Source organism: Bos grunniens, chromosome 22 (assembly GCF_055505025.1).
Source record: "Bos grunniens cultivar Pamir isolate PY7600 chromosome 22, Bosgru_T2T1.0, whole genome shotgun sequence".
Classification (NCBI taxonomy): domain Eukaryota; kingdom Metazoa; phylum Chordata; class Mammalia; order Artiodactyla; family Bovidae; genus Bos; species Bos grunniens.
This window is the reverse complement of record NC_141186.1, coordinates 47,448,652-47,475,348: the sequence shown is the minus strand read 5'-3', so window position 1 is coordinate 47,475,348 and position 26,697 is coordinate 47,448,652. Positions and strand designations below refer to the sequence as shown.

The 26,697-nt window shown below is 48.7% G+C and overlaps 2 protein-coding genes across 29 annotated transcripts in view; one reads left to right on the top strand and one right to left on the bottom strand.

Moving 5' to 3' along the window:
* CHDH (choline dehydrogenase) overlaps nt 1–13,473 on the bottom strand; it is a 93,090-nt gene extending 79,617 nt beyond the window's left edge. For 2 of the 4 annotated variants that reach the window (XR_015151540.1, XR_015151541.1), the window contains exon 1: nt 13,301–13,473. The gene's annotated coding sequence lies outside the window, so the exon portion shown is untranslated. The remainder of the gene's footprint in view (nt 1–13,300) is intronic. The other 2 variants (XM_086367491.1, XM_086367492.1) reach the window with 1 other exon arrangement.
* A 95-nt stretch (nt 13,474–13,568) lies between these two features.
* The window catches only part of IL17RB (interleukin 17 receptor B), an 18,306-nt gene continuing 5,177 nt past the window's right edge, over nt 13,569–26,697 (top strand). The window contains exons 1-10 of one of the 25 annotated variants that reach the window (XM_086367497.1): nt 13,586–13,851; nt 15,598–15,622; nt 16,300–16,440; nt 18,157–18,284; nt 18,902–19,028; nt 20,870–20,917; nt 22,348–22,490; nt 22,864–22,926; nt 24,101–24,200; nt 25,313–25,411. In XM_086367497.1, the coding sequence (XP_086223623.1) occupies nt 13,792–13,851; nt 15,598–15,622; nt 16,300–16,440; nt 18,157–18,284; nt 18,902–19,028; nt 20,870–20,917; nt 22,348–22,490; nt 22,864–22,926; nt 24,101–24,200; nt 25,313–25,411 (934 nt within the window). In that variant the 5' untranslated portion in view covers nt 13,586–13,791. Of the gene's footprint in view, nt 13,852–15,579; nt 15,718–16,299; nt 16,441–18,156; nt 18,285–18,901; nt 19,029–20,869; nt 20,918–22,347; nt 22,491–22,860; nt 22,927–24,100; nt 24,201–24,569; nt 24,611–25,312; nt 25,412–26,697 lie in introns of those variants that run through there. The other 24 variants (XM_086367496.1, XM_086367494.1, XM_086367493.1 and 21 more) reach the window with 24 other exon arrangements.

Genomic DNA, 26,697 nt, shown 5'->3' with positions numbered 1-26,697 from the left:
TGTTAGTGTGTGTGTGTGTGTGTGCGTGTTCAGTTACTCAGTTGTGTCTGACTGATTGCAACCCCATGGACTGTAGCCTGACCAGCTCCTCTGTCCACAGAATTTTCCAGGCACGAATACTGGAGTGGGTTGCCATTTCCTTCTCCAGGGGATCTTCCCGACCCAGGGATGGCACCCATGTCTTTTGCATTGCAGGCGGTTGCTTTACCACTGTGCCAGCTGGGAAGTCCACGTGTTATGGACTAGTGTGTAAAAACACAGTGTTCACTTCACAAGAGGAGGCAAAAATGGAAACCGAGGCACAGAGGGGCAGTGACAGCTCTTGTAAGGGGTGGGGTCGGCACTAAGGAATCTGCCCACCTCGGCCTATCCGTGGGCCAGTCCCCACCAAGTCCCGCTGGCATCCTAGCAGTATCCCTACCACCAGGACGCAACTGAAAAATCAAATGATTTTCCCTCAAGTGGAGACAGGGGTGACACAATGAAATATTCTCACCAAAAACTCCCAGGCCCGAGTCTGCTCACACTGCTAAATCCACCCACCGATTCAGAGGAAATTCGAATGTCAGAGGAAGATATGAAAGGACCCGAGGGATCCCACGCACGGAATGCAGGCCAAGGGGCATTTCTTCCACAAGTTCAAGTGAAAAACAAGGTAGAGAGAGACGGAGGGAAACCCAAACGTGGAGAGAGAATGACCCATGGATCTCATTCAGGTCCTGAGAATCTGAACACTGAGTGGATACAGGAGGGTATTTAGAGGTCACTGTCTGTCAGATGTGACACTGGTCTCGTGGTTATGTGGCTTACAGTGACTCTTTCAGAAATACCTACTGAAATACCAACAGAAAAAAAAAAAGTGGTATCTGGGATTTTGTTTATAACCCAGGGATTTGGGGGGCAAACAGACCAGGATCACTCGTGAGGGGGTGGCACGTGGGGTTCAATGCGCTCTTCTGGCTAATTCTGTACGTGTTCCAAAGTTTCCACAACAAAAAGGGCTTTCGTTTTTGCTGTCTGTTTTGAGTCTCAAATCTCCCTGCTAACGGACTAAAAGAAAGAAGGCAGAGCGGGAGAAACGCTGAGGCCGGGAGCCTGGTCTTGGCTCGTGGACTCCACCCTCTTCCACAGAAGTCGGGGCATTCCACAAAGGTTTGCTATCTGCTTCCTCCTTCAAACACATTTTCAATCAGTTTAAAAAATCTCAATTAAGAAACACCCACCTCACACCCAGATGTGAAGGGTTCAGGCTCGAGGTGGGGGTGGGGGGTTGTGGTGGGCAGGGCCAGCCTGCATGCTATTTTTGTCTGTGAAAGATAAGCATCGAATCAAAAGGCAGTTTTACAAATGTTCCCACCAATCTGACACAGTGACTTGAAGTCTCTTTCCTAATAAGATAATGGGCTTAAATGCAAGGTATCTTTGTTTTTATCATAACAACTTTAATTACATTTTAAAAATCATTTCACTCAAGATTAAAATTTAAAAACCAAACAAGTGTGGTCCTTCAGAGGGAGCTGAAGACATGCTACTAAGGACTGGACGTCAACCCCTGGGGGCCCAGGCCCATCTGCTGAGGTGGCCTGCCCAAGGCCCCAGGACAAAGTGTCCCTTCCCACTGCTGGCAATGCCAGTTCTGGCATCTGCTGCAAACACAGGGCTGAGCAGAGGGTAGACAGCAGCAGCTGCCAGGCCTCCTTGATCTTCAACCCACGTTCACTCAGGCACTACCACAGGCTTGGAGCCACTCTCCACGTACGGCCACAAGGCCCAGGAGGTGTGGAACACGCCCCTCTCAAAGTGCCATCCCAGCCACAGCATGGCAGGGGCACCAAATCAAACCCTGGAGCAGCCCCAGGTGTAGGTAGCCAGCCACTTTGATCTGTAAACCAACAGTGAGAGGTGAGTCAGCCAGCTTTCCCACACATGTCCACGTGTCCCTCTCAAGCTGCTGGAGGGGCTTAGCTGCAGAGAGCCCTAAGGAATGCCAGGCGAACTGCTTCAAAAACGTCCACTGTTTTCCTTGGGCCAACTACAAACAGCTCTATCACTGAATGGAAGTACAGAAATCAATCAGGCAGCAGGGCTGCTGGATGACATCAACCTGCACCCACGGGTCCTGGTTTCAAGAGTTTCACAGGTTTCATGGGGTTTCCTGGTTTCACAGAAAACAGTATTGCTGTTCTATGACATGCAAATAAGAAATGGAATATTTCCTGCCGTATCAGTAAATGAAGGATGTCACAGACATCAGCAATTGCAGCCACCACCGATGGTGAGCTGCTGAGCCCGGAGGGAACTCAGGAAGGAAGGAATACCTGCCGTATAGCAGCCATCACACTGCAGCCACTCCGGACAGTGAGCCCTGAAGAAACTCAGGATACTGGCCCCTGAGCGCTGAGGGGCATAGCAAAGGAATGATTTCAGCTGAGGCAGACTCATGGATCTTCCCATGCACAGAAAAGTGCTAAACCTCTTAGCTTGAGATATCTGGTTTTCTTTAACTCCCAATAATTTTTTGATGTTCAGACTACCTGCCCTTTGTTGCAAAGCTCGTATATAACCTGGCTCCTCCCTCCACTTCCCCAGAGCAACTCTCAGGTTTACTTGAGATGCTGCCTTCTTGACACGAAGTCCTAAAAATTCCCGCCAAATCAAACAGAACTCTCAACTTTAAGGTTGTGAATATTTTTTGTTTACAGTTATGGAGACTGATGAAGGGACCAGAGCAGATTCCTCTCCTTCACCTGAACTCTACAAGGATCTGGAGCCTTGGTACCAGCAGAGGCGACTTGTGCCCACCCACCTCTTTGAGGAGTCCAGACAACTCTGGGTGAGTCTCTCCTTAGTTCTAGGATCTCCCATTATCGGTTGATGATCATTAAGTTTCATATACTGGGGAAATAAGTTATCTTTGAAACTTAGTTTCCAGAAGTGGTACCTCGGTTATCCTCAGCTGAAGTACTGGGAAGATTCTGCTCAGTGTAAAAGGCACTGGCAGACTCGGTTTAGATAGTGAGTGGTTATTCTCAGCTTAAAGGCTGGGAAGACTGCTCAGTTAAACATTGAGTAAGGTTTAACTTATGATAACGTAAGATATGCAGATGACACCACCCTTATGGCAGAAAGTGAAGAGGAACTAAAAAGCCTCTTGATGAAGGTGAAAGAGGAGAGTGAAAAAGTTGGCTTAAAACTCAGCATTCAGAAAACAAGATCATGGCATCTGGTCCCATCACTTTATGGGAAATAGATGGGGAAACAGTGGAAACAGTGTCAGAGTTTATTTTGGGGGGCTCCAAAATTACTGCAGATGGTGACTGTAGCCATGAAATTAAAAGACACTTACTCCTTGGAAGCAAAGTTATGACCAACCTAGATAGTATATTCAAAAGCAGAGACATTACTTTGCCAACAAAGGTCCGTCTAGTCAAGGCTATGGTTTTTCCAGTGGTCATGTATGGATGTGAGAGTTGGACTGTGAAGAAGGCTGAGCGCTGAAGAATTGATGCTTTTGAACTGTGGTGTTGGAGAAGACTCCTGAGAGTCCCTTGGACTGCAAGGAGATCCAACCAGTCCATTCTGAAGGAGATCAGCCCTGGGATTTCTTTGGAAGGAATGATGCTAAAGCTGAAACTCCAATACTTTGGCCACCTCATGCAAAGAGTTGACTCATTGGAAAAGACTCTGATGCTGGGAGGGATTGGGGGCAGGAGGAGAAGGGGACGACAGAGGATGAGATGGCTGGATGGCATTACCGACTCGATGGACGTGAGTCTGAGTGAACTCCAGGAGTTGGTGATGGAATGGGAGGCCTGGTGTGCTGCGATTCATGGGGTCGCAAAGAGTCGGACATGACTGAGCGACTGAACTGAACTGAAGGTTTAACTCCTGCCTGAGTCATTGGGGGGAAGACTGGCTTGTTGGTTTTCCTTGAATCAGCGACCTTAATAGAAACTGTCAAAATTTAAAAAAAAAACAAAACTGAAATTTATGAGCGCTTCGGAGCTCCAAAGAAGGGACTCTCTCCTCCTGGCTGAGGTAACTAAGAAACTTGCAGGAGAGGTGGTGGCCAGACCGCATTTTGGGCAGCTGTCCCTATAGGGAGACCCACTCATTTCACTAACAACCCGCTCAACCAGGGACTCGAAGAAAAACTGACCACGCTGAGATCTGAACACCATGGTAGTCTTACGTGCCACTCGGAGAACCCAAGACACCTAAGAGGGAGCCGAAACAAAATCTGACGCCAAACCTAGAGGACTCACGCTCTCAAGCGGCACACTGACGCATCACACTGAATCATCACTAGTCATTTTATTTCAGCAAACCAACTTCAGAATGGGAAATAAAGGTTAAAAAATAAAAGATAAAGGAGGACTTCCCTGGTGGCTCAGAATCCACCTGCCAATGTGGGAGACACGGGTTTGATCCCTGATCTGGGAAGATCCGTCACGCTGCGGAGCCGTAAGCCCACGCACCACAACTGCTGAGCCTGCGTTCTAGAGCTTGGGAGCCACCACTGCTGAAGCCCGTGTACCCTAGAGCCTGTGCTCTGCGAAACAGAAGCCCCTGCAATGAGAAGCCTGCACACTGCACCGAGAGAGTGGCCCCTGTTCACCACAGCTAGAGAGAGCCCGCACCGCAACGAAGCCCAGCACAGGTACAAACAGATAAAAGGAATGGCAGACTGCCAACCTCCAGCTAATTCCCCAGGCAGGTGAATGTACATACAAAACTTACAAGTACCTACTTAATTGGGAACTAAAGGAAATCTTGCCCTAAAAATGAGAGGCCTCTCTTACTGCATGTGCAGTTAAATTAAGGTTAAAAAGCTGGCTTGACAAAAATATCTTTTCAGAATTTTGATGTTAAACAAAGTTCTTCTAGGGGAAAGCTTCCATTCCTCTTCCGGGTCTTTGAGCTGTAAACTTCTACATGATCTTCCTAGGACATTCGGTGTACGTGTGTGTCTACATGTACTTGTTTTGAAAACTTGACCTCTGCCATGCTATTTTGAGAGCAAACCCTCTGGATGTTGCTTAGGTAATATCCTGCCCCACTCTCTTATGAGGAAGCCTCATGCACTTCAGTGGTTTGAATCACTATTAATATATATTTTATTAATGGTCAAATGATGGATCCCTTTAAAACTGGAGAAACAAACTGGTGAATATATAGCACTCTCATTATAAAGCTGTTTTATTGGTACCTATAAACACAGTTCATGGGAAATAGACAGGGAAACACTGGAAACAGTGTCAGACTTTATTTTTGGGGGCTCCAAAGTCACTGCAGATGGTGATTGCAGCCATGAAATTAAAAGACGCTTACTCCTTGGAAGGAAAGTTATGACCAACATAGATAGCATAGTCAAAAGCAGAGACATTACTTTGCCAACAAACGTCTGTCTAGTCAAGGCTATGGTTTTTCCAGTGGTCATGTATGGGTGTGAGAGTTGGACTGTGAAGAAAGCTGAGTGCCGAAGAATTGATGCTTTTGAACTGTGGTGTTGGAGAAGACTCTTGCAAGTCCCTTGGACTGCAAGGAGATCCAATCAGTCCATCCTAAAAGAGATCAGTCCTGGGTGTTCATTGGAGGGACTGATGCTGAAGCTGAAACTCCAATACTTTGGCCACCTCATGTGAAGAGTTGACTCATTGGAAAAGACCCTGATGCTGGGAGGGATTGGGGGCAGGAGAAGAAGGCGGACAACAGAGGATGAGTTGGCTGGATGGCATCACCGACTCGATGGACATGAGTTTGAGTGAGCTCCGGGAGTTGGTGATGGACAGGGAGGTCTGGCGTGCTGCGGTTCATGGGGTCACAAAGAGTCAGACATGACTGAGCGACTGAACTGAACTGATAAAAACAAAAATCAAATTTAAGGTGGAAAAAATATATCTAATAATTAAGAACTTCTGTAGTTTAAAACAAGTAAGAAAAACTGGTTTGGGAAGCTTCATTTGTGGTCTTTGCTTCCCCTCAATGGGTCTTACAGATGATAACAAAAGCAGTACAATAATTAGGGTTTTCGGGAAAAATCCTATAAGGAAATTCTAGATACTATTTCCAAAAAGGTAAAAAATTTTAAAGGAATTATCTCAAATGAATAAAGAAATCTTTATATGGTTGTTTAGAGTATGATAAATAAAATGGACATTTATGTGGTTAAAACACAAGGTTTTATATTATACTACCTAAAGTTAAATGGGCCAAAGGATACCCCCACTAGTTCCCAACAGTAAAAGCCAAACAAGTCTGATCTATTCACCCCCAGTGTTAAAATAAATATTTAATGAGCTAGAAAAATTTACACTGAGTACCAGACCAGCAATTATTTGGGGCAACAGATAGGCCAAAGGGCCTGAGTTCCACTGAACCTCTCTCTGGGGATCCCAGAGCCTTTTATATAAAAACAGATAAATGGGCAGGAAACACTGAATAAAAAGACAAAAACTGAAAGTCTTCCTATAAGATGAAAGCTTGTTAATCAGACACTAACGAAAAGTAAAGGTATAAAAGTTGACAAAATTGAGATGAAAGTGTATCAAACTGGTATATTTAATGGGCTTTATAGAAGATGATTATCATCTCTTTTGTTTAATTATGTTGTAGGACAGGCATGCTTCACTGGGAAATACTATATGGCATTTCAAGACAAGGTATATAAATCTGCCCCTCAGGAAATACTAAACATTCTAAAGGAAACCAATAGGATTTCCTGAGCCATACAAATAAGCAAAAACTGCAAACTAAAATTCAAGAGCTAGTAAAAAAATAAAAGTAGTGATTTTTCTCTGGGTTTAACTGGTAAACTCGGAATGAGGGTCTTTGTTGAAGGCCTTATACAAGCTTTTGAAGGTATCTGAAACTCTTTCACAGAACTCGTACATTTCAGGTAAGCTAGAAATCTTCTCACTGATAATATACAGTTGGGGAAATCAATCTTTCAGTATCCTTTAGGTGAAAGACCTGTTCTCTGGGGAACTAAAAGCAACTGTCTGTCTCTTGCAAATCTCCACAGGACAAAAATGTAAATACAGGCCACAGGACCTGAAACTGAGCCTAATTAGCTCAATCAGGCAATACCTGAAACCAAGGAAAAAAAGAGACAAAGTGACAATTCTAAAGTTCACGGGGCTGGAAAAGTTCCCTCAGCCAAACTTCACAAAGAGTAAAACCTTAATCATCTGAGCTGGCCAGTGTAATGTATTCCAACTTTTCTTTGTAAACTAGCAAGTTTATATTGTGATACCTGATTCATAATTAGGTAAAACCATGAGATCTCTAGTTTTGCCTATTTATATGCCTATGTACACATTGCACCTATGAGATATCTCTGCCTCTGGAAAGGATAGTATCATCAACATTGAATTTATAAAGAGCTCTATTTAATTTCAAAGAAAGTACTTACAAATAAAGAGAAACAGGCCAAAATGACTTTCAGGTTCACGTGAACTGAGAAATATTGAATATTAAGATGCTGCTGCTACTGCTAAGTCACTTCAGTCGTGTCCGACTCTGTGTGACCCCATAGACGGCAGCCCATCAGGCTCCCCCCTCCCTGGGATTCTCCAGGCAAGAACACTGGAGTGGGTTGCCATTTCCTTCTCCAATGCATGAAAGAGAAAAGTGAAAGTGAAGTCGCTCAGTCATGTCCGACCCTCAGCGACCCCATGGACTGCAGCCTTCCAGGCTCCTCCATCCATGGGATTTTCCAGGCAAGAGTACTGGAGTGGGGTGCCATTGCCTTCTCCATACCTAGGTTTAACAGAAGTCAAATAAGACGGACGTTATTGCATCTGTTGCAAGCAAAATAACTTGATATGATGAAGCTTTACAGTAAATGTAAATGAGATAACAGCTTTCGGGAAAACTCTCTTAAAATAATTTTAAAATTTCATCGCAATGAGAAACTCACGTGCTACAACTAGAGAGAAGCCCCTGCACGCCACAACCACGACCCAGCGCAGCCAAATAAAAATAAAGTAATTTAAAAAAATACACAGGATACTGGCCCCAGATAAGTGAGGTACACATCAAAGGAATGATTTCAGTGAGCTCAGACCGTACATCCTCTCATACACGGAAAAGTGCTGGATTCCTTAACCTGGGTTATCTGGATTTCTTTACTTAACAATAACCTCCTGATGTTCAGACTACCTGCCCTTTGTTGTAAGACTTCTGTATAACCTGGCTATTCCAGCCTGGCCTCCTTGGAGCAGTTCTCTCATGGTCACTTGAGATGCTGCCTCCTGAGCTTGAAGTCCTAAAAATTCCCAGTGAGTGAAACATAGCTCTTGACTATTAGGTTGTGAATATTTAAGTCAAACACACACACATAAATTACAAAGATGAACTTACAAGATAACTCACACTAATATGCAACATCACCATCTGTATGTGTGTCATATATACTGAGGCTTCACGTTCAAGTTTCACTACTTAAAAAAAAAAAGAGTGAAAGGAGCCGGAGGTCAAGATCCATGGTTTGTGGTCTCAACTCTGTCACCACTCATGGTTTAGCAACTCTGGGCCTCAGTTTCCACATCGATAAAATGGGAACAGAGCTGCCCATTCCTTAGGTTGGTTATGAGAGGAAAAAGAAATGAGCCAAAAACACCCTTCAGAGAATTACAGGCATAAAGTCAAAAGCACGTGGTAATTTTGTCAAGTTCATACCGTGGCCTTACTCCCTCCTTGCTCTCCTCCCTGCATCCTCACTCATCCCCTTCAGTACGGAGAGTGACGCTGTGACTATGAATAACAGGGATATTACTAATAACAGAGTCCTTAAAGCATCACTGATGGAGAAATACACGGCCAGCCCTGTGGTATGAGCCCCACCTGCCACTGCTCCCCGCCACCAACTTCTCCAGTAACCCCGCCTTGGGCCCAGGCTGCCTCAGTCACCCAAGTACAGATGGGGCTTTGACGGAATAGCAGTGCCCACCTCCTCTGCGCTCTGGACTTTCCCCAGGCCCAGGGTGGCAGTGCGTGTGGAGATCGAGGCAAGCACACACAGGCTGCGGCCTCACAGGGTTTCGTAGTATTAACAGGGACTAACCCAGTGAGCCCTCCTGGGCCAGCCCTCCTCACTGCAGCAGAGAGGCCGTTTGTGGCTCTGTGGCCCTGCTGGGGACAGGGGGCAAACACTCAGGGGGGCCTCTGGGTCCCTGCCTCAAAGTGTGCATGACCACTGACTCTGCAAAACTCCACAACTGGAGAACACGGGCGGTGGGGGGGGTGCGATACTGTGGGTGGAGGTGCCCCCAGTACAGCCCATCCAGTTGGGTGGGCCGCTGGGGCCCTGGGAGGCAGCCAGTGTCTGCCAGAAACAGCTTGAATCTTGCTCTTCAAGAGACAATGAATCCACTGTTGACCGGCTGGGGCCTTGATTAATGTTTGAAAAAAAAAAAAAGTGGAAAATTCCACCTGTGTGGGTGGAGGCCGGGCCTGGGACAGGTCAACAACCTCTAATGGCCTTGTTCCTGGGGACGGGGAGGACAGAGAAACAAAGAGGCCGACCAAAGGGACGGCCTGAAGGTGTCTCTGCACTTGGGTCCAAAGGAATCTCCTTGTCAAAGCCAGGCTCATTTGTCTTTTTCTTGTCCCACCTCCCCTGTCCTTAAATATACACAGCACCTTTAAGTCCTCCAGTTTTTTCCCACCCCTTAAGAGTCTCCCAACAGCCCTGCCAGGCCAGCAGGACTGACGTCAGCCCCATGTTACGGAGGGGAAACTGAGGCCCTACGACACCCAGAGCCTCGCTCAAGGGTGGCACTGGGGAACGAATAGCACAGCCAGGAGATGTGAACCCAGTGGCAGCACAGAGCCTGTCCCAGGGGACTCTGGGGCCAGGGCCATGGGTAGTGGACAGAGGGGTCCTCCAGAGTCCAGATGAGATGCTCCTCACCCCACCAGAGAAGGAAGAGTAGAAGGAAACCCAAACCAGCTCTGATTGGGCAGGCTTGGGCCCCCGGCTTGGAGGAAGGTATGCATTCATTCATTGATTCATTCAAGCATTTAATAAGCACCTACTAAATACTCAGACAAGAAGGAATGCTGTACAAGGCTCCTTCAGAAATGCAGATGCAGCAGAACTCATGGCCAAAGAGGAAAGGTGAGAGTATCTGCACTTGCCTCACAGACCTGAGTCACCTCACTGCCATTACACTTGACAGCAAAGGAAACCGAGGCTCTGAGAAGGGCCAAGACTTCCAGAGTCACAGGGGAAGCAGCTGAGACCTCCTGACCCACAGGGGCCCTGCATCCCATTAACAAAGCTACGGCACTACTGGGCTCAGGCGTTGCAACAAACGGCGTTCCTTCCAGCAGGCCAGCTTGGAGGCTCCATGCTTAACCAGCAAGGCCCTCTCACGGAGGAACACTTTTCAGAATGACCATCCGAGCCAGTGTGGACCCCTCCTACTGAACAGGCACACTTCCTGGCCCACAGAGCACACCAGCCGTGGCTAAAGGGATCACTCGGGACTACTCACTCTGCGGTCCTGCCTTCAGACCCGGCCATGGGCAGCAGAGAACCAGAGACAGGGCGGTGTCATCTCTGTGCCCACACATGCCCAGCCCTGCACCCAGGGCATGGGGAGGTCACTCGGTCTGCATCCCAAGTCAATGGCCAGCATCCGCTGCTCTGGTTCCCCCCTCCCACTCCTTCGACCTGATGCTCAGCCACCTTGGCATTTTGCTCACCTCGCCTTTCTCCTCTCCTTTGCCCATCAGCTTCTTTTCCTGGAGAAACTATCTCAACCTTGCTCATTCTTGGAAGAAAACCAGCCTTCTCCCATCTCGAAAGCCACTTCCTCTCATGCCTTGTCTCAACACTTCTTGCCGAAGATCTAAGTCAGGGGTCCACCGCAGGCCAGGCCTCTCTTGGCCCTTCTGTCTCACCTGACACCATGGCTGCTCCCTCACTCTAGGATCTTACAGAAAGAAGGGAATAGGGAATATCCATTCCTGGGACCCTATCCACCTCCCCTCTCTGCTGCTAAGTCGCTTCAGTCGGGTCCGACTCTGTGCGACCCCACAGACAGTAGCCCACCAGGCTCCTCTGTCCACGGGATTCTCCACGCAAGAGTACTGGAGTGGGGCGCCATTTCCTTCTCTACCCCTCTTCCAGTTCATTTCAGTTGCTCAGTCGTGTCCAACTGTTTGCGACCCCATGAATCGCAGCACACCAGGCCTCCCTGTCCATCACCAACTCCCAGAGTTCACTCAAACTCATGTCCATTGAGTCGGTGATACCATCCAGCCATTTCATCCTCTGTCGTCCCCTTCTCCTCCTGCCCCCAATCCCTCCCAGCATCAGGGTCTTTTCCAATGAGTCAACTCTTCATATGAGGTGGCCAAAGTATTGGAGTTTCAGCTTTAGCATCATTCCTTCCAAAGAACACCCAGGGTTGATCTCCTTCAGAATGGACTGGTTGGATCTCCTTGCAGTCCAAGGGACTCTCAAGAGTCTTCTCCAATACCACAGTTCAAAAGCATCAATTCTTCGGCGCTCAGCCTTCTTCACAGTCCAACTCTCACATCCATACATAACCACTGGAAAAACCATAGCCTTGACTAGACGGACCTTTGTTGGCAAAGTAATACCTCTGCTTTTGAATATGCTGTCTAGGTTGGTCATAACTTTCCTTCCAAGGAGTAAGCGTCTTTTAATTTCATGGCTGCAATCACCATCTGCAGTGATTTTTGAGCCCCCCCCAAAAATAAAGTCTGACACTGTTTCCACTGTTTCCCTACTTTACTAATCCCTATAAATGTCTGACTCACAAACTCTGTCTCCAGGACTAACCTTTGCATCCCTGGTCACCCCCAGAGCCTTGACCCTCAAGAGCCCAAGCTCTCGCAACAGGGCCTGCTTTGGGGCATGGCTGTAAAGCCGGTGCAGCCTGAAGCCTGGCCCATACAGACACTGGGCTATTCGTCCAGCGAACAGATTCAGACTAATTGCGGCCTCTTCTCACTGCCCTCAGAGGGACTGACTTCCCATGGCCTGGCATAGCCAGCCAGGTGACCTTCCTAACACTGAAAAATGACCATCACCAAAACGTCTGGCACCCCACGGACAAGGGTTGTAATCCCAAGAGCAGGAAGATGAGACTGCATCTGCACTTCCATGGCAGAAGTCGGGAGCCCACGTGCCCTCGAACATACTCTCACCGCCCACGTTCTCAGTCTGAGGGCACCTGTTAGCTGGCACCTTTGCATGCCAGCATGGGCATCCTGCACACGTTGGCTCAAGAATACAGACAACTATTAGAGCTGCAAGTGATCTCTGGGACTACAGGGCTAGGGCTCAAAGCAACTCAGAGACGTTAAGCAAGGGGCCGCGGGTGACCCAGCCCCAGGCATGGGTGAGGCAATACCCTCACCTGAGCCACTCACCTTGATGAGGAACCAGACCAACCCTCAGGAAAACATCGCCTGCATCTCACATATGTGCATGCCAGAATCCCCAGCCAACCTTGAGACTGGGGCCTGCTCCATGCTGGCCAAAATTTGAATCAGGCAGCTGGGCCAGGACTGGTACACAGGACCTCAGCAAAACAACTGCTTGACTAAGTCAACTTTTCACCAGCTGACAACTCCATGCCTCCCTAGGCCTTGGTCTCCCATCTAAAGAGTGGAGCTAACTCAGCCTAGAAGTTTAAGGGACCTTGAGTTGGTCACCCTCCCCCTCCTCTGCAAACCCAGGCGCCTAAAGCGGAAGAGTTTCAAACACTTTGATTCACTGTTAGCCCAGCTGATTTTCATTAACCTTTCCCCAAACCCACTATGTCTCTCAAAGAATGGGTCTGGTCCATCTGCGCAGAATTAACCAGCGAGATCAAGTTAAACGCAATTCCCAGACCCTACTTGGTTCTGAGCAGCTAGGTCGGCTCTCTGAGGCCGCATTTAATTTGCAAAATTTGCTCAGAAATCCCGAGCTCCCTGAAACTCAAGAACTCGCCTCCAAACCCAAAGCGTGAAGACTTTCTTCTTCGGAGACCCAACTGTTAGCATCAGGTCTCATTTTGTGGAAAGATACATTGACCAGAAAACCAGCGATAGGGACGGTTTCTACTACACAAATTACACACAACTTAAATTTCTGCGAGTAACTCAGTGCGACTCTGCTGTTCCCGTCCCACACGTTTCCCGGGGGTGGGGGGGTGGTGGCCAACCTCGGCGTCCAGCCTGGGTTCTCCAGACCCACTCGACCTCCCGGCCCGACCCGGCCGCGGGCTCCGGAGTGCGGCCACGGCCCCGGGTCGAGCGCCTCCCCACTACTCACCGTGGGCAGGTCGGTCCGAGTGCCGGGACGGTCGGCGGCGGAGTCGGAGGAGCTGGCGCCGGCGGCCCGGCCCAGCCCCGCTACACTTTAACCGGCAGCGCCCGCGCTCCGCGCGCTCCGGGCGGCCAGGAGGGGCACCGCGGGCGTCTCGGACCAGACCTGCTCCCGGCGGCGAGCGGGCGCCAGGCGGGCCTGCCGGGTGGGGCGGGCGGCTCGTGCGCGCACTCGCGCACCTGGCTCACCGCACGCACCGGTGCGCTGGGCCGGCGCGTGCGTGGCTGCCAGGGAGACGCTCGGACCCGGGCATTGATCCCGCGCGACCCCTGCAGGCCGGGCACTACATTCCCCACCCTGGGAGGGCGCCAGAGGGCCGCCCCTACCCGGGCGGTGCTGGGGAAGGCGGAGCCCGGAGGTGTGGCCCCGGGCGCCTGGATAAGAGCGCGGCCCGATGCCGATCCGGACCCCGCGCGGTGGCGGGCGGTGGCCCCGCGATGTCGCTAGTACTGCTGAGCCTGGCCGCGCTGTGCTGTGGGGCCGTGCCTCCGGAGCCGGTAAGCACCCCCTGTCCGCTCCCCTCTCCCGCGTTCCAGTCCCTCAAACCCGGACCCAAACGCGTCCCAACCCATCAGCTCTTGCTCCTCCGAGGCGTTCGCAGAGGGCCGTCTGAAGCCGGGATCGGGCGTCGGACTGCTTAAGTCTGGGGCGAGGGAATCAGACGGGTTCGGATGTCACCATGCGTTCTTGATCCAGCCATCTATGCTCAATAAGCCTCGTGTCCTCATCTGTCTAACTGAAGGGTCATATCCCTCACTCACCAGGATTTAGTGAAGGACAGCTAAAATAGGGGCCGTAAAATAGCAGCAAAGAGCCTAGCACTTAGTAGGCGTTCACTGTTGTTATTGCCTGGGGTCGCAAGAGCTGCTTCTACATTCCAGTCGCCTTTTTTGCCGTGTTCTTTTTGCTATACTGGGGCCCTTGTCCCCAGAGCTAAGCCCCTGAACTCTGCAGCTTTCCCTTCTTCCCCTGCCTTAAAGGACTGAGGGACTTTTCTGGGTCTTCAAACAAAACCTCATTTGCAAAATAGCGTTTGAAGCTATATTGCTGCCCTTAAGCATAGCATGCAGCATAAAAGCGTGATGTCATTTGCTGATGGAAAGGCATACCCTGCCTTGATGTCTTCAGCTCCTCTCCTTGTCCTGTCTCAGTTCAGAGCCCACCCCCTCACGCCACCGCACCCCTACCTTTCCCCTAGAGGAAGAATTCATTGCTTTTGCAGTACCTGCTACTAGGCCTGTAGCTTGAACTCTGTGCAAAGCTTAGAGCTGTGGCTTTGCTTCTTTCTAAAATTTATCTCAGCAGCCCCTTGACAAGAACTTAGCTCCCAGTATCACCATGGTGGCTTGTTTAAAAAACTGTCTGGTGACATCCCTTGGAGTTCAGCTTTAAAAAGACAAAGATGAGCGACTGACAGTTCCACCCAACTCATATTACTCAAATCAACAAAGTCTTGCCTTCTGTCTTCATGGTGTTGAGAAATGTTGAGGCTGCAAGGGCTCAAATTCCAGAGCCGGTGGACTTAACCACACTGTGTCATCTGTGTCACGGGAACTTGCTGCTTCCTTTTAGGTCTTGAATTTTATTCCCAAACCAAAGGACTAATTACTTTTTTTAATAAAAAGACATGAGCAGTTAATCCAAAGGATTTAATATTGGCCTTTCTTAGATACTGATGATATTCTTTATAAGTTCTTTTTAAAAGATAACATGATGAAATCATAGTTGCTTTATGATTTGGTAAATAGTTCGAGTGAGTCCTTTTATATCAGAAGGGGAATTTTTTTAAAGAACCTTGGAAAGGTACCATGGACTGCATTCTTCTGCTCTTCTTGGCACAGCCTGTCTTTAACCTGGGGAAACTCAATAAATATTCTAGACTGTCCTAGAAGGCTACAGTTAGTGTGAAGGGGCCTCTGTGATGGTCCAGAGTTATCCCCTGCTTGTGGCAGGGAAGGCTGAGCTGCAGAGAGGGGTGTAAACCCACCTTTGATCTTTAAGGGAGATGATGGCCAGGCTTGACGTTCAAGTAAATGGTGGTTAATCTATGGCCCATCATAGCCTATCATAGGGCTGCTTAATGTCTCCCAAATTGTGAGGTGGGACCAGATCAGCCTTTCTTTGAACATGCACCACTTGTATATGCATTTAAGGGAAAAGATGGTGTTTTGTCTAATTTGGCAAATGAAGTCTTGTGGTTTGCTGGTATTCAACATGGCACTCAGTTTCTTTCTCTCTTGCAGACAATTCAGTGTGGCTCTGAACCCGGTAGGTGCACTAGAAACAGGGCTTTACGTCAGAAGTACAGTTGGACTTTCAGGGGACCTGAATCCCGGCAGTAGGTCATCGAAGACCAGGCGCGGGTGAAGCCTCCATCTGCCCAAGGCAGAGCTCCCAGGGTTTCGGGTGGGCTGGTCTCCTGGCTGGAAAGAGGCACAGGAGATCAAGTGCCATGGGAGGGACGTCATTTACACTTGGGAACAGGAAGCAAATGTTTTAGAGAAGAAGGAGTGTTGGAGATGGTAGCATTTAAAGAATGGGTGTGTTTCTGCCCAAGAAATGTGGATGGACAGAGTGAGCTGGAGAAGAGATGGTACTGACAGAGACTAAGGGGTAGGAAGGGGGAGTCATGGGGGTAAGCTGGCTGGAGTCCGGGCTGAGGTGTGGGGTGGGCAGAAGCGATTCTAATAAACATGTCGAATAAATTAGATACATACATATGTATGAAGGGACCCAGAGTGGGCACATGTGCCCTGTAGGTTGGGCCTAGGAGGTTCAGCATCACCTTGGCTGCACATCAGCCAGCACTGAGAAATGTCTGGCCTGCCTTAGCTGAAAGAAGAGATGAGTTGTGAGTGAGGGGTGGTCACAGTGGGTCATGTAGAGCAAGTGGCATTGGACTGGGCTGGGGAAAGGGTGTCATGGGAAGTTTTGCCTTCTCCCAGGACTGTCTCCAGAATGGATGGTCCGACACACCCTGACCCCAGGAGACCTGAGGGACCTCCGAGTAGAAACTATTAAAAGCAATGTTGACCTGGAGGACTCTCCAATTTTGATGAACATAAGCTGGATCCTCCGGGCAGATGGTAAGTCTGCATCCATCAACGGTAAGGCCCGACATGTCTACTAAAGCAGAAATGGGCAGACTCTGTGGCCCGTGACGTCCCTTCCCGGCATACCCAGCAGAACGCATACACGCGTGCCGCAGATCCACCATACATGCCATGCGTGCACCACAGCCACGGACGAGAATGCGCACAGTAGCAGTATTCACAACAGCCAAAAACAAAACGCCTTCAATGCCTGACCGCAGACTTAGATTCACAAAACGGAGTCCAGTATATCAATTAGCATGAATGATTTATAACGATGTGTGGATGACTCTCACAAGCAAAAGAAGCCAGATTCGGGCGTTCATACTTACACCTCTAGACGCAGGCCTGCGGTCCTACCCACCAGATGATTCCACTAACGGAAAGTGCAAAACAGGCAAAACTACTCTATGTAGTCAGAAGTCAGGACAGAGGCTATTCTTGGGTAAAAGTTGCTCAGTTATGTCTGATTATTGGTGACCCTATGCACTCATTGTAGCCTCCCAGGCTACTCTGTCCATGAGATCCTCAGGCAAGAATGCTGGAATGAGTAGCCATTCCCTTCTCCAGGGGATCTTCCAAACCCAGGGATTGAACTCAGGTCTCCTGCATTGCAGGTGGATTCTTTACCATCTGAACCACCAGAGAAGCCCATTCTTGGGTGGGGAGTGACTGAAAGGAGGCCTGAGGGGCACTCCTGGGGTGTTCCTTGACCTGGGTACTGGCTGCACAAGTGCGAAAACTCATCAGGTGGTGTGCTGGTATTGGTGTGCTTTTTTACATGTTACACTGCTCTTCATGGAAGGAAGCGGGATAGGGCCAGAGATGATCTTGCAGGTTTAGGAAAACATTCTCTTGGGTAGATAACTTTTCCATCTCCCAAAGGACATCATGGAAGTCCTAGCATTTCTCTGAGGCACTTTGGATGAACCAATACTGGGGGCCTAAAGCTCATGTCTGTAGAGTCCCCTCACTAAATTCCGTACGGTCATAGTCTGGGAGTGCCAAGCACGGGGAAGTGAGCGAGCTCCAGTTCCTGCTCAGTCAGGTTCTCAGGGGCCAGGGGGAGGCAGACAGACTGTCAGGGGAATCCTGGAGGGACCTGTACTTCATCTTCGGTGGGGCTGAGGGGAGAGGAGGAGGAGCGGGCCCTGGTGAGACCACAGTAAATTAGATGGCATTTGGCTTCATCCCTGGCACAGAGTGAGCTCCTGTGTTTGTTAGCTGTCATTGTAGATGGTGGTGCATGAGTTGGGCCTTGAAGGAGAAAGAGTGACCCTATGCACCCAAGAACAGGAGGAAAAGGCATTGCAGGGCTGGATCAGCAAGGATAAAGGTACGGACAGAACAGGCTTGGCTGCTGAGGACACTGAGAGGCCTCTGCTCCACACAGCACACCTGTTCCTCTTAACAGAGGTCCAGGATAGTGTAAAGGTAGCCTCCTCTTTGCAGGTGCCTGTGAAACTCAGGCTCACCTATGAGGAGGAAAGGCTTTGGAATCTGAATCCATATGGTCCCTATGACCTTTGTAAGCTATGGCACAGCTCCCTGCAATTCCCAGCCTCGCTGACCCCTTCTGTAAACCGGGAACAATCATAGTGCCTACCTCTGAGGGCCACGGTGAGTGTGAAGGCAGGTAGGCTGTCTAGCATCAAATCAGCTACAGAGGAAGTACTAAATACACAACTGCCCTCTTACCCACCTTGGCAGCCAGCATCCGCTTGTTGAAGGCCACCAAGATCTGCGTGATGGGCAAAAGCCACTTCCAGTCCTACAGCTGCATCAGGTGCAATTACACTCAGGCCTTCCAGACTCAGACCAGACCCTCTGGTGGCAAAGTAAGCACTTGGAGACACTTGGGAGGGCTGTCACTAATCTGGGTCCTTTGTTGGGGGTGTGGATTTGTATTCACATACAGGCTGCTGACAGCTACAACCTGGAACCTAGATGTTCAGGTTCAAATCCCACTTGGGGCCATTTCTCTTCTGTGTGCCTTGGGCAAGTTAGCATCCCTGGGCCTCAATTTCCCCATCAGCAAAGTGAGGGAAGTGTTAGTCGCTCAGTCATGTCCAACTCTGTGACTCCATGGACTGTAGCCTGCCAGGCTCCTCTGTTCATGGAATTCTCCAGGCAAGAATACTGGAGTGGGTTGCCATTTCTTTTTCTAGGGGATCTTCCTGACCCAGGGATTGAACCCAGGTCTCCCACGTTGTGGGCAAATTCTTTACCGTTTGAGCCAGCAGGGGGGGCCCAAGTGAGGGAAACTGACCCTAAATTATATCCTGGCTCTAGAATTTTACACTTCTCTGATTCTGTGGGTTACACTGGCAAACTGTGTGGGGTCAATTTCCTTAGTAGACATTGGCTAGAGACATAAGTTTTAGCAGTGGGTTAAGGAATGAAATTATAGATGAAAAGGACGTGGCAAGTCAAGGGTTCCCGCTTTGCTTTGCAGTGGACGTTTTCCTACATTGGTTTTCCTGTCGAGCTGAACACAGTCTATTTCATTGGGGCCCATAACATCCCCAATGCAAATATGAATGAGGACGGTCCCTCCATGGCTGTGAACTTCACCTCCCCAGGTACACATCCTCACTCCTGTCTTATCCTCTGTCTTGCTGGGACACCTGATCTGGTATGTGGTTTGGTAGAGACAGGCCAGGTCCCCTGGATGAGATGTTTGGCCTTGCTGAGTCTCGGTTTCCTCATGTGTACTAGGGATACAGCAACTGCGTCACTCACAAGGAGAGGACTGAGTCAGGTGAAACAGAGGGGAAAGCCCATTCCTGTGCATTGGGCACTGACTGAGCACTTGACACCCATCATCTCACTCGGGCTGTCAAAACCCCCAAGGTTGGGACAGCCCTGATTTACAGATAAAAGAAACTGGGAGCTTAAGGAAGTTGCCCTGGTTACACACACAGCGCAGTGAAGCTGCTGGTCAAACTCTGGTCCTTCTTGACTGATGCACATCTGCCATTCTCTGCGGTCGACGCAAAACGCTTGTTCCAGTCTCAGCTTCTGGGCAGGATGTGTAGTTTGACCATGTGTGGCTGGTCTCTGAGGATGTACAGACTCCAGTGGGTCTGCCCCCTGAGCTGGGAGGAGAGGCCGATGGCACTGAGGTGAGCACTGGTTCTTTCCCTTGCTCTATGACACATGCTCAGCCCTCTGGTGTCACACCTGCACGATCACACATGGGGTCAGTGCGAGGATGAGACAAGGTCTTCGGTGAGGAGGGCCCAGCAAGGTGCCTGGCCCCAGCAGCTCCCACATCACTCCGGCTCGGGCTGGGTCATCTGTTCTGTCCCCACGCCTGTCCCTGTGCCAGCTGTGCCACTGAAGCCAAATGGGGGCAATTTCCAATCTGTTTGCATTCCTTGGTTCTGGTCTAGTGTATTCTCAGCATCACATCATTTACTACACAGTAGTTCCCAGGTTTCTTGGTGAGACCAAATCTCATTTTAAAAATATTTTGGAATACTTTTATAGAAAAGTTGCAAAGCTAGTACAAAGAGTTCCCATATAGTGCTCACCCAGTTTCTTACTGTTGATAAAGGCTTTTCTTTTACATAGGATATGTTACCACAATCTATCAGTCAAAACTAAGAGTCCAGCACTGGTATTTCTATGAACTAAAGTCCAGACTTTATTTGGATTTCATCTGATTTCCCACTAATGTCGTCTTTCTGTCCCAGTGGCATTTAGTCCCCAGTGTCTTCTTCATCTCATCTGGTCTGTGGCGGTCTCTTAGTGTTTCCGTGTTTCACGACCATGGGTCTTGAGGAGTGATGGCCATGCCTCCTGCAGGATGTTCCCCCAATCTGGGCTTGTCAGGTGTTTGTCTCATGATCAGACTGGGGATATAGGAATTTGATGAGAATTCTACAGGTGAAGCACTCTTCCTGTGGCGCCTGTGGGGTGGGTGACATGCACAGGACGTCACGGGTGATGCTCACCTGTGTCACTGTTGAGTGGTGTCTTGCCAGGTTTCTCCATGTAATCTAGTATCTTTCCCTTCCCCAGCTCTAGTTTTTGGAAACAAATCACTAAGTCTACCCCACCCTGGGGCGGAGGGGCACAGAGTAGGATTAAGCTCCACCTCTTGGAAGGGGCAGTATGTACACGTAATACCGAACCTCATTTTTCAAGAATGGCTGGTTTCGAGGTCTTCTCTTGGGGATCACAGATAGCATTCTGATAAAGGCTGTATTCAAATTAGATTCTGGTTATCATTTCGCAGGTAGATAGTCTTCTGTTTAACAGTATGTTAGCATCTTATTTCCATCTGCTATCTGCCCTCATCGGAAATGTTCTGGCAATTCATTACAGGTGTGTAAGCATGTGTTGTGTGCACATGTGTTGGCACTGGGGTGGAGCAGGGTTACTTTTTTCTAAAATGTGAAAACTTTCAAATTTCCAGGGTGCCTGGACCATGTAATGAAATATAAAAAAAAATGCATCGAGGCAGGTAAGTAAATTCAGCATTTGCTTTTGTTATGAGAAGAAATCCATAGCTCGAGCCAGCACAGCTCAATCAGACTTTTTACGATGAAGGAACTGAGGCCTAGAGTAGGTCTGTTATGTATCCAAACTGCTCAGTGAAGGCTGATCCCCAACCTGACAAACTCTTGGTAGGTTTATGCGGTGAGCAAGTCACAGGAAAAACACCCCATTCCCTTGATTAAAGTAACATTTTAGCCCCAAACAAAGGCCCTCTCTGCCTGGATGGGACTCCATTAAAGTCCTCCGCCTGCTCAGACACCAGCACCACTGAGCTGTGGCCACAGGGACCTATCTGGATTTGCAAACATTCAAGGTGGCAGCATTAGCTAAAGTAATGGCCTAGAAGCATGCTCCCAACCTGTGACCTCACAGGGGTCACAGCTCACAGGCAGCCTGTTAGAAACTGCCCCTACCCTCTGATTTTTGAAATAAGCCCCTTCAGGTTAATCAGTCCCAACCATCCAATTTCCAAGGTGTTTACAAGGATTTCTGTGCATTTCTGGGTAATGATAGTCTTAGGGTGCTAATGAGGCTAATGGTTTGGAGGCACCAGCCCCTGTCTTTTAGGCACCCCCGCCCCACAGGCGTCCTTGTGAACCCCAGCAGGCCGAGCATGTGTCTCCTGCTGATGGTGGACTTGGAGCTTGCGCCTCCTTGTAGCCCCCTGCCGGCATCTGGAGCGGCGGACCCTTTGGGGTGTAGGGGGCCCGAGGGCCTTGAATCAGTCCTGGGACCCAACCCCTAAAGACAGTAAGATAGCTGGGAGTGAGGGCTTGAAATGGCCTCCTGGGTGGGGAAAATAATGCATGCTCTTCTATATCATGTTCCTGGAAATGAACCAAGTGCTGATTTGCAAGGCACATGATTGAAACAACTGGCTTTTCTCACAGAGTAGACCTGTCAGGGTATTCTGTTAAGCCATGAGGCACTTCCTTATTTCCTGACGTTCGGTTAAGCTGGGGCAGAGCAGGCTGATGGATGGAGTTCTGGAATCCAGAGTATTCTAGCTCTAGCTGAATTCACTCACTCTATAAACTCAGACATGTCTCCTAAGCTGTGGCTCTTGCTCCCCATCCCGGAAAGGGAGAAATCCTGACCCCCAGCCCTTCACTCCAAATGGATGCCGAGAGTAGAAGAGAGCAGTAGAACCTGGCCTGTGCCTCCCATCACCGTCAGCCCAGGGAAGCTGTTTTCAGCAAAGCAGTGACGTGGGGTCACTAAACTTTCTTGGGCAGCAGGTTACTCTGAGATGATAAATAGAAGACACGCTGTGTAGTAGCTTGTATCTTGTGGAGGTGTGCCTCAGAACAGACATCTGTTTTGGTCAAGCCCTTTCGGGGACTTAACTGAGGGCTCAGTTTGCAGCTCCATCCTTGTGATTCTCATGACTCACAGGAAGTCTGTGGAAGCCAAACATCACCGCTTGCAAGAGGAGCGCGAACACGGTGGAAGTGAATTTTACCACCAGTCCCCTTGGAGACAGATACATGGCGCTCATCCAAAGTACCGCCGTGATTGGGACTTCCTACGTGTCAGAGGTGCTTTCTTCCCCTCATGTCCTCAAGACCAGTCCTGTCCTCCACCCCCAGCTCTCCTTCCCTTGGGGAACTTCCCTGGACAGACTCTTTTGAGAGAGCAACAGGCAGGACTGACTGATATACAAACGTGCTGGGCTATTTTGATTAATTAAAAAAAACAAAACCAAGCCCCCTGGGGGCATCTCTGGAAACATCCCTGTGAACCTAAAACCCACCAAAGGTAGAGGTCTCAGAAGTACAGAGTGCATCTGGCTCACGCAAATTAACGAGTTCCAGTCAGTCTGGGAAGAGCAGTGGCTTCACTGGCAGTCTTTAACCTACTCCCTCCTATGCTCCTAATTCTTGATTTTGTCTCACTCACCTGCACCAGAAGGAACTAACTCGAACTTCCGTGGTGGTTCACGTGACTGGGGAGAGTGAAGGTGCTGTGGTCCAGGTAAAGCTGAACAAGATGCTCTGGCGGGGACAGAACGGGGCTCACTGACCCACTGCACCGCCACTCGCTGCTTTTGAGCGGTCCGTTCTGGTTGGAGCAGATGCGTTCTCTCCTCGGCTCGCTTCTGCCAGCAGCCTCTCTGCCATTATGTGATGTTGATGGGGAATCCATGAGGTCAGGAAGGTGAACTTATTGTTAAGGTCCCTTTGGCTTCTGTGAGTGGCTGATGACTTTCCAATGTGTTTTTATTCCCATTTGCTGTCACAGAGCCACAAAGGAATTCTGAGACAGGAATACCATTTTGTTATCCCAAGCCTCCATTTCCACTGCAAAATGAAGTAAAATTCCTGATCGGTTTATGAACTTTGAAGGGCAACTCTGTCCTCTCGGGGCCCGTGATTAGTCCACTGGAGAACGGAAGTCAGACCAGCAGATGCTCTCAGGGCTCTTTCTGCTCCGAGTTCATGTTATTGAGGGTCCCACTGGAACAGAGCCACACCCAAGATATAAGACTCTTTTGTTCTTCATTCCTGGGGACATAAAGGCAGCACTCAGACATGCCCAGGGGAGCAGATACCCATCAGCATGTTCGAACTGCACCTCTTTTCTAAGGAACCAGACTCTCCTAGTCCCAAGGGACTTAAAAGTGCTGATTAGGTCAAGAGGCGTCCCACTGCCCTATTTTTTGAGGACATATTTATGTATTAGGATGCAACCTAACCCTTTTAGATAAGGAAACTAACCTCTTAGTGGGCATCCCGTGTGGCTCAGTGGTAAAGAATTTGCCTGCCAATGCAAAAGATGCGGGTTTGATTCGAGTCGGGAAGATTCCCTGGAGAAGGAAGTGGCAACCCACTCCAGTATTCTTGTCAGGGAAATCCCATGGATAGAGCAGCTTGGTGGGCTACATACAGTTCATGGGGTTGCAGTCGGACACAACTGAGCATGCAAAACCTCTCAGCAACATGTACAAAGTTTAGATCCATAACCCCGGAGTTGTAGGTGTCTGGTCTTAGGTCACTGGTCTGGATTTTAGGGCTTTATAACAGAAGTATGACCAAGGGGAAAAAAAACGCCTTACTACAATGCCAGAGAGGGGTTGAAGCTAGGAAAAAAGGGATGAGAAGTTCTGGTGAAAAGTAGGAATAATGCTAAGCCCCTTGCTTCTCCTTAGCTGACTCCGTATTTCCATACATGTGGCAACGACTGCATCCGACAAAGAGGAACCGTGGTGCAGTGCCCACAAACGGGAGTCTCTTCTCCTCAGGATCATGGTAGGTGCCCAGCACAGAGCCTCAGGACAGGAAGGACCCCAGCCCTACCCCATTCAGAATGCAACAGGCTGGGGGTGTGGGGGTAGAGTGAGAGAGGGTCCTGGCCTGTGGGTGCTGAACAGGGTGCAGGGAAAGATAGCGGTTCTGTGCCCAACAGCTACAATAGGAATAGGAATGAGGCTTCATTTATGAGATCAAGATCCTGACCAAGCAGGACATACAGAAGAAGGGAAAGAAAAAAAATCAGTGGTGCAAAATAGATGTTCAGAACACCCCAAGGGTCTGCTGAAAAACGTCAGTGGTGTAAAAGGACTGAGTGTATGAAGGAACGTGCATTTCACTGCATTTTGACTTTCTTATCTGTCTCAGTAGCCCAGGGCCGGCTGTTACTGTAACTCGATGCGGCCACACAGACATTTGGATAACAAATTAGGAATAGTGGCCCCGGGGAGACACACCTCGTTGGTGCCTGAGAGCAGCCTGTTCTGGAGAATGTCTCTCTGGATTTAATGATGTTAGTTCTTTCAAATTAAATGCTTCCGGAACTAGCCCGGCATAGGGTCAAAAGTTGGAAGGTGCTGTTTTTAGATACCCAGCCTCCTGACAATCCTGCTGTGTGGGCACAGTGCCGACGGATTCCTGAGCAGTTTCACACCCTGGAGCTTAACTGACTCTCAGCATTCCTGTGACCGGGTGGCATTACCCTCACATTTGTCAGTCTGACAGAACAGCCTTTAAAGATGCCCTCTATGCATACTATGTATTATATGAAGTAATTGCACCCGGAATAACATTAATTCATCAAAGAACAACAACAAAAAAAACCTGAATGTAAACTCTGGTTACCACAGTGAAAATGTGGACTAAAAGACCAAAGTGATTTTGAAGGACCATTCCTAAACTCCTGGGCCCCCTCTCCTTTTTGAGCATCTAGTGAAAGACCTGGACACTCTATAAAAAAAAAAAAATACCGATCTGCAGAGATCTACTGACTGTTGGCTTTGAAGGAACCCAAACTTGTCTACAAAGCGTCAAATAAAAATTTTAGTCTTCAAATAAGAGAAAAATCTGGTTGTGTGCTGCTTAAGATAAATAAGTTCTGTTCTCCCCAGACAGAAGTGTGCTGGGTGGCTGGCTGCCTCTCCTCCTGTCCGCTCTGCTTGTGGCTACATGGGTGCTGGTGGCTGGCATCTATCTGATCTGGAGGCACGGTAAGGGTTATAATTCAGCTCTTTAAAGAATGACGCTGATTTTTTCTTTTAAAGGAGCTTCCTCCAGAGGCAATCACATTTTGGCATCAGAATAGAGTCAGACCACATTTATTTAATACCTTAGAGCTCTCCTAAAGACTGATCATACCTGCAAGGGTAAAGCAAAGGTTGGGACTCAGGATTTCACTCACCTTTTTAAGTCACCTTTTTCTTTAAATCACTGAGGCACCTACCAAGACTGAAATGGTCCAAAGATAGCTAATAACAAACTGCCCCTTATTCGAGATAGCGGATCTACGCTAGTTCCTACTTTTTTAAAATAAGTTCTTCCAAGGCGTAAGAAAAACACTGTGGCAAGAATACACAGGAGAACTGTACAAAAAAGACCTTCACGACCCAGATAGGCACGATGGTGTGGTCACTCACCTAGAGCCAGACATCCTGGAGTATGAAGTCAAGTGGGCCTTAGGAAGCATACAACGAACAAAGCTGGTGGAGGTGATGGAATTCTAGCTAAGCTATTTCAAATCCTAAAAGATGATGCTGTGAAAGTGCTGCACTCAATATGCCAGCAAATTTGGAAAACTCAGCAGTGGCCACAGGACTGGAAAAGGTCAGTTTTCATTCCAATCCCAAAGAAGGGCAATGCCAAAGAATGCTCAAACTACCGCACAATTGTATTCATTTCACATGCTAGCAAAGTAATACTCTAAGTTCTCCCAGCTAGGCTTTAACAGTATATGAACCTAGAACTTCCAGATGTTCAAGCTGGATATAGAAAAGGCAGAGGAACCAGAGATCAAATTGCCGACATCCACTGGATCATAGAAAAAGCAAGAGAATTCCAGAAAAAACATCTGCTTCATTGACTATGTGAAATCCTTTGACTGTGTGTATGGATCACAACAAACTGGAAAATTCTTACAGAGATGGGAATACCAGATGACCATATCTGCCTCCTGTGAAACCTGTATGCAGGTCAAGAAGCAACAGTTAGAACTGGACATGGAACAACAGACTGGTTCCAAATTGGGAAAGGAGTACATCAAGGCTATATATTGTCACCCTGATTGTTTAACTTATATGCAGAGTACATCATGTGAAAGGCCAGGCTGGATAAAGTGCAAGCTGGAATCAAGATCACTGGGAGAAATATCAATCACCTCAGATATGCAGATGACACCTTATGGCAGAAAGTGAAGAAGAACTAAAGAGCCTCTTGATGAAAGTGAAAGAGAAGAGTGAAAAAGCTACCTTAAAACTCAACATTTAAAAATGAAGATCAT